The sequence below is a fragment of the Takifugu rubripes genome, chromosome 4 (genome assembly GCF_901000725.2).
Source record: "Takifugu rubripes chromosome 4, fTakRub1.2, whole genome shotgun sequence".
In the NCBI taxonomy this organism is placed as follows: Eukaryota; Metazoa; Chordata; class Actinopteri; order Tetraodontiformes; family Tetraodontidae; genus Takifugu; species Takifugu rubripes.
In genome coordinates, this window is record NC_042288.1 from 10461211 (window position 1) to 10473607 (window position 12397).

The following is a 12397-nucleotide window of genomic DNA, read 5'->3' on the forward strand; positions in this document are numbered from 1 at the left end:
GTTCAACAGTCATGTCCTTTTAGTGTAAATTGCTGCATTTTGTCAGCCCACAATAATGATGGTTTTCAGATGGCTTAGGGTGATTTCCACTGGTCATACAGAGTCCTGCAGATGCACGGGTTTAAGTGCATTCATATGTGGGGAAGAATGAGAGATGGATGTAGAGAAAGCAAATATATGCGCTCCTAGGGTATGCATCCATATGCGCGCCTGCCTGTGAGTGTGTGCGTGCTTGTGCATATGTGTGTATAAGAAGGTATGCGTTTCCGCTGCCAGACAGATCCTGAGTTAACACTGTTGTTACATGTGGTTGGAGCGTCCTCCCCTCTGCGCTGAGCTCAGAAAACTGTCAGGAGCACAATTGATGGCACTCTTAAATCCTACATCCTTATTTGTGTCAGATGGTATTCCCTAATAAATATTCTGTCCAGAGCGCACAGGATTTCTCACTCTCTGTTCCTCTGGTTGTCGACTCGCTTGGTGCCAATCACAGTGCTTTCATATGCGACTGTGCCGTGTATTTGTGCATTTGTACACTGGAGTTACCTGGAATCTGCGCATGTCCCGTGGATTTCCTGCATTCTTCAGACAGTTCTGATTGCACTTCAGGAAGAATTTTAGGAAGAATCTGAAAGAGATAACAAAAGAAAGCAAAATAGGATTAAATCTAAAGCTAAACCGCTGCTATAATTCAGTTCTAAATATCAAACAGCCATCATTTAGTCATTCATACGTCAACAGAGGTGGAAAAAGAAGATTTGTGCGTTTGAAAATGATTCCGCTTATGACACTGAAATCAGGAGCGTCCGCCTTTGTCATCTCGTCGCCTCACCTGAGTTCATGGGTCTTTCCCAACACCCATCTGCCACTAACATACAGGAAGTCACTTGATATTCCACCCACCTCTTTAATCCCAGGACACCCCCTGTGCAATTAAAGTTCTCCTGTTCAATAGGGAAGCAAATGAGGCCCACCTGTGACCAGGTCTTGTTTGAAGAGCATCGGGGATAAAGGACCTAACAAGGTGAGAGCGCGCCACAAAACTTATAGTCCTGTCAGGCAATTAGGCGGACACTCCTGGGACCGCCGTATGCCACACACACACGGACGCATAACGCATACACACACCCATGCACTTGTGGGTGGGTGAGGCAATTATGCCACAAATTACAACCTGGCTAATCGTCTCTGAACAAATGTCACGTCTGAGTGAGATCTGGGCTCGGTCGGTTCGTAAGCCGCCGCCATCGTCTGCATTTTCTATCGTCACACAGAATCTGTCGATAAAGCTGCGCGCATCAGATGCAGCATCGCAGATGAAAACAAAAAGAAAAAAAGCAGAAGTTTAAAACGAGTGAGATTAACAAGAATGCGAGGGGGAGAAGGGAAGTCAGATGCAGCCCGGTGTGTGAAGCCCACGCACCCACACAGAATAAACAATGAAATAGACTCCTTGTTTTTACAAATTCTCCCAGCAAATCACGGCTGCGCTTTTGCTTTCTTCGTCTCATTATAAATACCGTGCCGCGATATTTGTTTCTCATCACGTTGCACTAGAATTACAACATGCAATACTCTGGCTACCAATGTAACACCACATTGGTATACAGAATCGCAGTGGCTCATTGGATTACCATAGATTGCACCATAGATTGCACGGCCATTTCATTCAGCTAAATACAGTGGCTTGTGTGGCCGGCGAGGACGTTTTCACAACACTTAAGTCTTCTCGTTCGCCCGGTGGGATCCCGGCCAGGCCATAAATCAGAGTCTGAAATGACCCTTCTAACCCTGGCCACATTAACACATGCACTGGTCATTTAGAAGCGATCTTCGATAGACTCCTATACCTTGTGCTCCGCCGAGGGCCGGGGAGGGAGAGGAGAGGTGAGAAAATATTTTCGCTCCACATCCAAGGAGCTTTGGCTCTGGCATCAATAAAACCCGTTTTAAGCCACGCCAGAATGCTGATTGCCTGTCAGTGTGTGGCGGGGCCGTAAAAAAACCTGACTTGTCATTAGTGCATTTCGCTTGATTGTGCTCACTCTGTTTTTGGGTTGCATCTGTTGGCTGATCATGAAAATGACCATTATGTACTCTAATTCCCTGACCCTGTTTTTATTTCCCCAAAGAGTCATAATGTAGAGCAGCAGACATCTGCGGAAAGCAGACCTGAAATACGACTTTTATTTGTCTGTCGCCTCTCATACAAATTGGGGAAGGCGAGGGTGCGCGTGCACGTCTGCGGCCTCGTGCGCGCGCGCCTACTGTACACACAAGTGTGTAAGAGGGGAGAGAATACATAGTCATTGAGTTCATAAAAGAGAGATATTACTTTGAGACTTATTTTGAGTCTTCTCTGTTTTCTTGGATACTTTAATGCTTTTTCATACTGTTTCCACTTTGGCAGAACCCAAAGTTAAGAAACAATAAACACAAGAAAGTGAGTGCCCACGCTATCATAAAGCAGCTCCTTTATGTTTACTGTTATGAAGGCAATTAAGAACAATTTCTCTGCTAAAAAAGATAAGCTTAATTTTCATAGTCCACAACAGTGGCTGTGCTATAGCATCCATTACGTTTGAGTTGGTTAAGATTCTCCATGAGCACAGCGCAAATTGGTCCTTGGTGAGAAGGAGAGCAATTAAGACAAGGCCTCTCTCTCCCTCTCTTTTACTTCTTAAATATCTACAGAAGTTTGTACTGGTGTTTTGGCACGCACAGAGACAAAAGGAGGTTGTTTAATTGTTTTTTAATGGGATATCAAGTCGTCGCTGCCATTAGATGTTGGCAATGGAGGGCAAAGGGGGATAGAGAGAAAGAATGAACTGCAATTAGGTTTGATTAAAGCTATCCTTCTCAATAATCAGCTGTTCTGACAGGACAGGGGGACCCTGGTGGCCGCCGAGATGGAGGAAGGTGTTGAGTGATATTAAGGCCAATGAAGGGGATATTAACATGGCTAATTAAAGCTCTTCCAAAGCCGGGCGAGGAGGCTCTCAGTGGACCTCACTGGATGAAATAATCGGCCGAGGCAGCTATCAGTTGGAGGAGGGAGGGGAAAGGCAGTGCAGGAAGGGGTGGGGTGCAGTCCATCTGAGGGAAAAGAGACGGGGGAGAAGAGGGAGGGATGGAGGGAGGCGTAAAGGAAAACTATGAAGTGTGAAGAAAGGAAAGAGGAAGACATCGACAGACATATAGAGAAAAGACTTTGAGTGGAGGCTCAGTCTGACAGAGGCCGTCTGCGTCGGCATGCCCAAAGTCTGCCAGGATAACTAAGACTTGACATTAGCTTTTATCCCACACAGCTAGTCATACAGGTCCACACATCAGCGTTAAAACAATCCCGCTCATGCCTCGGTCTAAGGCAATTAATACGATTCTCCTGTACTACCTCCACGCTCGCCCACTGCCGAAGCTACTAATCATGCCATAATGATTTCTCTCCCTCTGGTCAAAGGGGAAATAGATTGTCTCTTTAGTAATGCAGCGGGCTCTGCGCCTTCCACTCCCTGGCTTCACAGACCTGGTAATTGAGGAGAAAAAGGCCGACTTTGGCACTTTGACTGATTTGAGGGCTGCTAGACCCTCTTATCTTTACTCTGATCATTTTAGGCTGACACTCAAAGGAAGACCCATCGCCCTAATTCTAGCTCACCCTCTCCCATCATCAAACGGAGAGAGGAGTGGGGGGGAAAGAAGAGAGGAGAGGGAAAAACAAACAGACGAGGAGAGGAAAGGATTCTCTCATTTAAATGGCCAACTTAATAGCAGGGTTGATGTCACTCATGCATAAATGTCCATTCCTTTGATTTGAGTAAAAAGGGCAAATAAGGATAATGTTGTATTATTAAGAAGGCCGCATTTCCATCAGAGCCCAGCCCTCCTGTCAACGGGATTATTTTTTATCTATTAATTTTCAGCTGCATGCCATTTTCACTCGTAGTGGGGCAGAAAAATTAAACGTTGTCTTCGAGCTGTTTCTTTTTTCCTTCAATAGCAAGCCTTGTTCTTATTGTACAAAAGAGCCTCCCCGTATTTGTTTAGGCTGTTACACAATACACTGACAGATGGCCACAGTATCTCTAAGAGTCAGGTATTGACAACTCTAAGCTCCTGATTGGTGCCCCGGCACTAATGACTAGCGTGCAGTGTCCACAGCCGGCAGCCATGACAGTGAGGTCATCCGTTGCAGGGCTGCGAGTATCGATCACCACCCAGCTTCAGCCCATCAGGCCCCAGCTGCCTCCCAGACTCAATGGGCCCCTGTTACAGGAGCCCTGTAAGAAAACGGCTCCCAACACCAGACTACAATCTGCTGACACCAGATCTCTACGCTGAGATAGTAGTACACGGGTCAATAGCGTATCGGATTTCCAAAACGCCAGGGTCTTAATGTCAAGCCTCCTGCCTTCCCTTCCTACTGCTCCGGTTATTAGGCCCTCCACTGAACTGCAGTCAGATCCCTGTTGTGACAAGGCGGAACAGGTAAAACATAAAATAAAGCCCTTTGTGGATCTTAATCACGCTGAACGCTCATTTATGCAACTGCGCGGTTTTGGACGCGCGTGGCGCCCGAGTCCCAGGGAGGCTCGGCCGCGCCGCCGCGCGACCATCGCGGCTGTTTCCCGGCTTCGCCGCTGTCTTCTCTCGTCAAGCAGAGCTGTTTTTCTCGCCTTAGCTCAAGTAAACCACAGCACATTAACAATATTTGCTCTACCCCTGTACAAGCGCCGAGGGACCAGACCCACAGATCCTATCACTTCTTTATCAGGGAACAAGTGCCTCACTATCCAACCTTATTGGGTTTGGGAGATTAACCCTTTCCACTCTGGAGCTCGGCCCGTCTCCTCAGAGGACAGCGAGGCAGATGTCACTGTGATTATTATTGTTCCACATCACATATTGCAGCCTCGCGTCTCGGAGAATTTATTGTATATTTCCAAGGCCGTTTTCCCACTTCTTTCCTCTTTTCACTGGCTGTTGCCTGTTCATTTTGTTGTTTCATTTTTCATATTTTCGTTGGTGGGTTGCAGTGCCGCAAATAATTTATGTGGTTCCTCTGCACCCTAAGATGTAACTGTGTCCCTCTATTCATCCCTCTTTACCTTCTCCTCCACCATCCCCCCCTCACTCTAATGGGCAGAGTGGCATTGACATTATTTCACTTGAGGATCCCTCACTCTGTCAATCCCTCTTCATTTACTCCATGGCTACAGGACTCATTATGGTATCTCTTCCTCCCTCTCTCCCGCACTCTCACTCATCCCCCTGTCTCTCTCACTCTCCCTCTCTTTCTCTCTCCGGACACTCCTGGTTTCTTACTTAAGAGAATCAGTCGTCTTCACAAATGGTTTCGTGTCAAACCCACTACTAGCAGGGCCCTGCTGATTCCCTTCAGGCTTTGGCACAGGTTTACTGTAACAGATTAGGCGAAGACTCTGAGCTCATGCTAACTATCCATCACTTGCTAACTGTGGGCTAAGGCTGTGCGCGTTATGCAGCTTAGCGCTCCACGCCGCCATATACTGCATGTTTAGCCCCAAGCTTCCTCGCTTCTTCTCCCATCCTCTCACACCACCAACGCTGTGTACTGGTGCGCCCTGTTCTTTGTCTTACCCTGAAAACGCCTCTTTTACAGCAATACTTTGAAAACCGAGATAATAAGACGCGCAGCATAAATAATTCTGCGCTGTTGTGACTTGCGCTACTCTTGGTGAAAGTCATCAAACAATGGTTGCAGCTACGGAGCCGCCAACCTGCACCTAATTCAGAGTTCGCAAATATCATCCAGGCGTCGCCGCATCACGCCAATCTTTGACGCTGAGTGTGATGGACAATGTTGGTCAAATGGTTCCTGTCATAACAGAAATAATCACATTCAGCCTTCAGGAATATTCACTCCAGTCACCAGCTGGACAGCAGTGGGGTGTCTCTGCGTTATTTTTGCACAAGAAGAGAAATATGCTGCTTTGATTAGCGCTCAGAGTTCGGAACCTTGAGGAAATACCAGTCAGCACCTCCCCGCGCTGGCGAGATGGAAGATAAGCACATGTTGAGGTAGCTGGCTGGGTTGAATAGTGGTATTTAGGGTGTTGGACGTGGGGGTTCTGGTAGGCCCCTAGAGCTGGGCTACAATGAGAACAGGCACTGTTTCACTCCCGCAGCACCTCTGAGTGAGCAGACCCAGACGGGACGCGAAGGAACGCAGCTGTACGGTGAACGCCAGCGGGGTGGTGGTGGTGGAGGAGGGGAGGGGAAGGGAGGGGGGGCATTGGACCATTTACCAACATCTCTGCTGAGTCCAAAAGGGCAGTGGGGACTTATTTGCATGTGTGTTTTTAAACATTGGTCAAAGAGTCAGTGTGGTTTTTTTTGTTTGTCCATGCATGTTCAAATGTATTCAAGGCTACGGCTACATCACATTATTACTTATGTATAATATATACGTCTAAAGTGGCTGTCAAGACCGGTCAGTCATCATAAAACATGAGGCGGCTTCCCTGACATCGCCACCGCATTAACACGTCCTCAGACGAAGGGGGGAAGAAAGGGGGAAAAAAAGAAACACCCACTGTGGAATGTCATGTAGGCAGAGGGGATAGAGACAGAAAGACAGCGAGCAGGTCGGTGCTTAAAGCTAACAGGTAACCTTTCTGTGCACCTAGGACAAAGGCAGGGGGGAAAAGAAAATGTCAAATTAAGAGAGGCCAGGCAGAGAGACGTGGCTGCCATATTTGTGTGAAAGCCCAGTGCTGTTGGCAGCAGAGATGGCTGCTTTCTGATTCATCTGGGGCCGTATGGCAAAGCTTTGTCAGTCTGTGCGAGGTATAAATAATTCAGGGTGAGAGATGGCAATTACAGGGCCCTGCACAACCAAAATGAATATTTTATAAGGACTAAAACTGCCCTGGAATGAATCACACACATGGAGACACACACACACACACACAAAAGTGTATAAGTGTGCACACACATGCAACCAAGTACACACAAAGGTAGCACATATGAACCTTTAGTATAGCTGCTGCATTGTTGACATTATAACTATTTAATTATAAAAAGCTCCTCATAGGTTAATCATTTCTTATGTGCTTGCGTGTCTGATTTTATGTTTTTAAGGGATAAAGGGCCTGGATGTGCTGTTTCGGAATTGCATCTTTTAAAAATGTTTACCATCATAAACAAATATACTCTATTTAATTAGCATAGTGATTACTATTTCCTTTGCGCATACGTTTGCAAAGCAAAGCAAAACAAAAAAAAAACAAAAAAAAAAATCCAAATAAATGCAAAAAGCGATCTCCTCAAAAAGCAGCCTCCAGAGACTGCGAGGCTTTACTTTTGACCCTGTAAATATGGTCTTTGTGTGTGAGAAAAGGAAAGAGGGGGAGGCAGCAAAATGCTAATGGAAAAAGATTAAACCCAAAAGCCGCCCGAAGCATTTACCTCTAAAGGGTTTTGTCTGTCAGGTTTCCTGCAAAACTCTGTCTTTATAATTCTGAGACAAAAAATAACATTGTTCCCCCGTCCTGAGGAGCGCACTGGCCTGGTTGAATGGCCATTGTGTGGGCCTTGCTAATGATACCTTAGCTTTTGTTAGAGGGAGGCCAGGTAGGTCTGTGACATCAACGCCACACAAGTGCTTCTCTGTCCGGATGTTTAGGGACGGATTTCGTCCGTGGTGGGAAAAGGGTATGGAGAATAAACAGGTCTTGTTTTGCAAGACTAGGGTATCCTGAGGAGAAAAAAAAATACCCATCACATCTAAAATAACTTCAAAAAAAAAAATCTTAAGCACTACATGAAAAAAAAAAGTAGTTTATTCATACAACTGTGGGAGAATTGCTTCAGCGGAGAATGATGTAACTCCTGGAGTGTCTTTCCCCCCCTTTTTTTTCATATTTCTGTGGGAATGTAGGCGTTTTGTCAGTCCAAAGGGAAGATGGCAAGCCTCTGAGGGAGAGGAGACCCCAAGCATGAAGCCACAAATCGCATGTGTTGGAAAAAGTGACAGCGAGGCAAATGCTAAGAGAAAGCTGCTTCCTCACACAACCGCACACTGTTAGCGATCCAGCTAGCTGTTGTGAAGGCAGCTGACAAGCCCGTACCGTGGCACGTCTCGCCCCGTTTTCAAAGAGTATGATTTGCAAATAACATGAGTCTCTGGGCATAGACTGGGCATGTAAGTGCGGTGAACAAAGCCCCCCCGTGCTGCCGAGGGAACCCCCGTACTTGTCAGCTCAGTTCTTTGTCAGGAACCTGACAGATAAATAGACAGTGTTTTGCCTCTCACCCCTCCTGCGTTATGTACTCAGAGGCGTGTGTCTGCTAACTCGTACAGGTTGACCCGCTTTAGGCGAGGAATTTGTTAAAAGGAACCCCGCAATTTCTCAGGGCAGTGACTGAAAATATCAGGGGCCACTTTAGACGGCCCCAGACAACAAACAATGGAGGCTGATGTGGAACCAGATAAAAAAAAAAAAAGATGGACTAGCTGGGTCTAAGCATCACTACGGGGCTTATTTTTCATGCAAATGACTACTAATGAGCTTCCTGAAATCTGACTAATTATATCAAAGTGATTTCTTTAATTAGTTTGTAATAATTCCTCACATAAACATCATAGTAAATAGATTAAGCTATATAAAAATATCAATTTGTCACACTTTATACAAGATGCTGCACGGTCGACGCTAATCTTGTTTCTCCAAAATGGCAGAGCAAACATTTATTAAGGAATCAAACATGTACTTAGAGTGTTTGGTAGCATTAAAGAGGCACATCTTCAGCGGATTTCTCAGGCTTCCCACAGCAGAAAGAATGAGGAACCGTAACGAAGCGAGCCTCGCGACTGCACAATTCTAAATTAAAATGTGGAATTTTTTTATTTTATTTTTACTCATCTGACACAAGGGATTTTGACAGGAAATGCGACATTACGGAGAGAAAAAAAAACAACAACCTAACACGACTAGAAAAAAAGATAAGAATTTGCATTTATCTACCACTTTACACCTCTTGTTAATCCAGCAGCATTCCTAAAAGCCCTGAAGGGTAAAAATATCTAATATGGTACCAGTCGCAGGAGAACTCCGACGACTACCGATCTTCCTGATACCCTCAATCTGCACTGAGATGGATTAAACATTCAATTTGTTACTCGCCAGACCACCACCCAGGTTCACCACTTACCATACAAATGGAAAACACGCTAGTAATCTATTAGCCTGCCTGGCCTGACACTGTATTATGTTGTATTGGTATTATATTTACTTCAGGGAAATTACGATTCAAGTCATATTTATCTTCATGTGGAAATGTGTGTCTAAATGGAAATCACCTATAGTGCGAGTGTGGATGCACAGCAATACTAATGTGATCCATGAACCGTGCGATTTAGTCACCCTCTCTGGATGCACTATGGGCTGTTTCTACATATCAAACATGCACTCCCCCCCTGTTAAAGCCCATGCCCAGAGCCCCTGATGCTGTTTGATAATTATTACGCTTACATTACAACACAAGACCTTGCCTGTGGAGCTGGAAGAGCGGCCCCCTTCCCCGCACACACACACACACACACACACACACACACACACACGTGCACACACATACACGCACGCACACACACTCTTTGTCATATACAGTAGTAAACAGCTTCCCAGTAAGCTGTTTGCACTTCACTGCCCGCTCTAGGAAATAAAAACAAAGAGCAAATTGGGGGGTTTTGCGTCTCGGTGAATAAATAAGGTTGTTTTACTCACCGAATCCATTACCTTTTAAAACACGCGCCTAATGCGTTCAGCCTTTTCATTCCACAAACAAAGCCCAAATTAGGAATTAAACACATTTGTATTTAGATAACGGCATTAGCTTTATGACATCAATGTGGAAAAGTTGGACGCCGTCCATATCATTCCCACGCTTCCATTGTTACGTTAAATTGCAATATTAATCCCGGCTCAAACGAAGGTACTGTAGCTTTTATGCGGCGCACTTGAATTATGCTATTGAAGTAATTGATAGTGATTCAGCCATTGAAGGTACTAATCCCATGATTCAGTTCAGCTCTCTCAGTGCCATTTACCTCCAGATGTTTAGAGTTTGGGGTAATCAATAAAGAGGGAATAAAGATTGGCATTCACAATACTCCCCTTGACAAGCTCCAGCCGAATGTTTGTCAAGCAAATTAAACACACTTAGACTTTTCACCTGCTCCTACAACGACACCACATATGGCCGCGAAGTTAAAAATAAGAAACTCTGCATACATTACCATGCATAATGCACAACTCCCTCCATTTAATATGCAAATTTTGTAAAATATTACTGAATACCTTCTGTTCGGAATGAATAAATTTGAATTGCAATTAGAATAATCTTGTATAATTAATGAAAACTGTCAATTTTGGTTCCGAAGTAATTTGATTAGCATGTTGATAGGACACTTATCAAGTTCAGTAAACTGTTAGATTAAGAAGATGAAAAAAAAAAAAAAAGATTCTAAGGATATTTTTCTCAACGGCTCTGACATTTTCCCTTGGCATTGTAAACAAAGACAGTAGCTGGCAAACTTCCTGAATCGAGGGGCGAGGGAGGGAGGGAGGAGGAACAGAAAAAGAGAAATAGAGATGAGGACAGAGATAGAGAGCCTCTTGAGATAATCTGCGAATCTCAGTCCGCAGATGAAAAGCAGTCTATCGTCGAGGCTCCTGAGCGAGCTACTCATCTCTGCCCTCTGCTCTCCAGCTAAGCCCAAGTTTATGGGATTTATCTCGTGAACCATTTGTAGTTCTCACATCACATGATGAGTTAAAAACAGCACACGGCTCCTCTGGATGTTCGGAGGCTATAAATGTAGAATTCTCTGCTAAAGCCCGCCGACAACTGATCCCAGGCTGCAATTCATCTGAGAGTAGCTATCTATTAGCGATCAACAAATTGATGCACGCCATTGTTGTATTGTATGAAACGCAACCATCTGTACAGTCTGCGGATGAACAGAGCTAGTGACCTCCTTTTCCCCTGCCTTTCTCTGCTCATTAGCTACCCCGCACCTCTTTCTCCCCTGCTTTCAGTTTTCAAACCCCCAAATGAGACCTAAATTGCTCGCAATACAGGTTAGCTTGAGGAGGGGGGGGAGCAAACATCTGTCGTGCTAGGTACCCACACGCAGCTCAGGGTATCTCCTACGAGGAACTTTGAGGATGTTTAATTCATAAACGCTGTCATCCATGTAAACCTCCTGATTTCATAATGACTAACTCTTGGTGGTTTAATTAATTTAATAATGCCTTTCAGAAGCCATAAATGAAAGGGTCTCTGAAGTGGTGCATTAATTAGCCCGCGCCGACGCTAGCCCTGTCAGACTGGTGGCTGTCAAAAGCAGGGCAAAGCGGAGGATGGGCACGGCTGACGTCCTGAGGTCAGAGGTCATGCCAATCACGCTCCCCGCCACACCTAATGAGTCATTATTTGTGTCGAGTGTACACGTGTTTCAGGGTCAACCTGTGGTCATGTCCATAATTTCCGCCCTTCGCCAGGCTACATGAAAACAACCAGCCAGGCGACAGTGTAGCCACACAACACATCGTGTTGCATCCGCCAAGTGCGACCCATTCAGAGCGCCTGACACCCGCTTGTAGGCCTGATGTCGTCGCTCTTCGCATCTTTTACCGTAATTACAATGTCACGGCTAACTTGGTTGTGCGGCTACAGCTTAGAATAAATCCAACTTCATTAAAAGTCTCAGCAGCCGAACGCATGAACACGCAACATCATCACAGAACCAGCCAGATTATATTCCAAACTAACTCCGTGCATCTCATAAAGAGCTTGTTTTTCCTTTTTCACATTTCATAAATATGAACCAGAGAGGCCCGTGTCTGTGCCTGTCCATTTATTACCATAAAAATCAGCTGACTGAAGTATCTCACTATCTGTGGAGGCAATTAACTGTTTTGAGAGAATGCGTAATATGGGACTTTGTAATGGTATCATTTGGAGTCAAGGCACAGATGCGCCGTGCGGAGCCATACTGTAATTAGAGAGAAACGCTGTACAGGTTTTCCACTAATTAGCAAATTATGCTGAAAATAGCATCAAGCTAATTAACAGTTATTATGGCATTTTTGAAAGTATGACTTTAATTAGCAAAGTCCTGACGCAGGCAATTTCAAACTCGTCTCGGAGAAGATGAGGAAGAACAGGGGGGGAAAAAAAACACGGGGCATGATCAAGAAGATACCCAGATTATTATGATGCCGTCAGAAAACGAAAGGAAGGGGATGAAAAAAAAAACAGGAGGGGAAGGAGAGAGACTGAGGGAGTGAGGGTGGGACGGGAGGATGGCGGTGGTATGGGGCGGGCGGGGGTGTGTGTGTGGGTGGGGGGG

General features: G+C 45.3%; 1 protein-coding gene across 6 annotated transcripts in view; it reads right to left on the bottom strand.

Moving 5' to 3' along the window:
- The window catches only part of ebf3b (EBF transcription factor 3b), a 66028-nt gene that overhangs the window by 26767 nt on the left and 26864 nt on the right, over nucleotides 1-12397 (bottom strand). For all 6 annotated transcript variants that reach the window (XM_029834707.1, XM_029834709.1, XM_011603238.2 and 3 more), the window contains exon 7: nucleotides 547-628. In XM_029834707.1, coding sequence (XP_029690567.1) covers nucleotides 547-628 — 82 coding nt within the window. The remainder of the gene's footprint in view (nucleotides 1-546; nucleotides 629-12397) is intronic.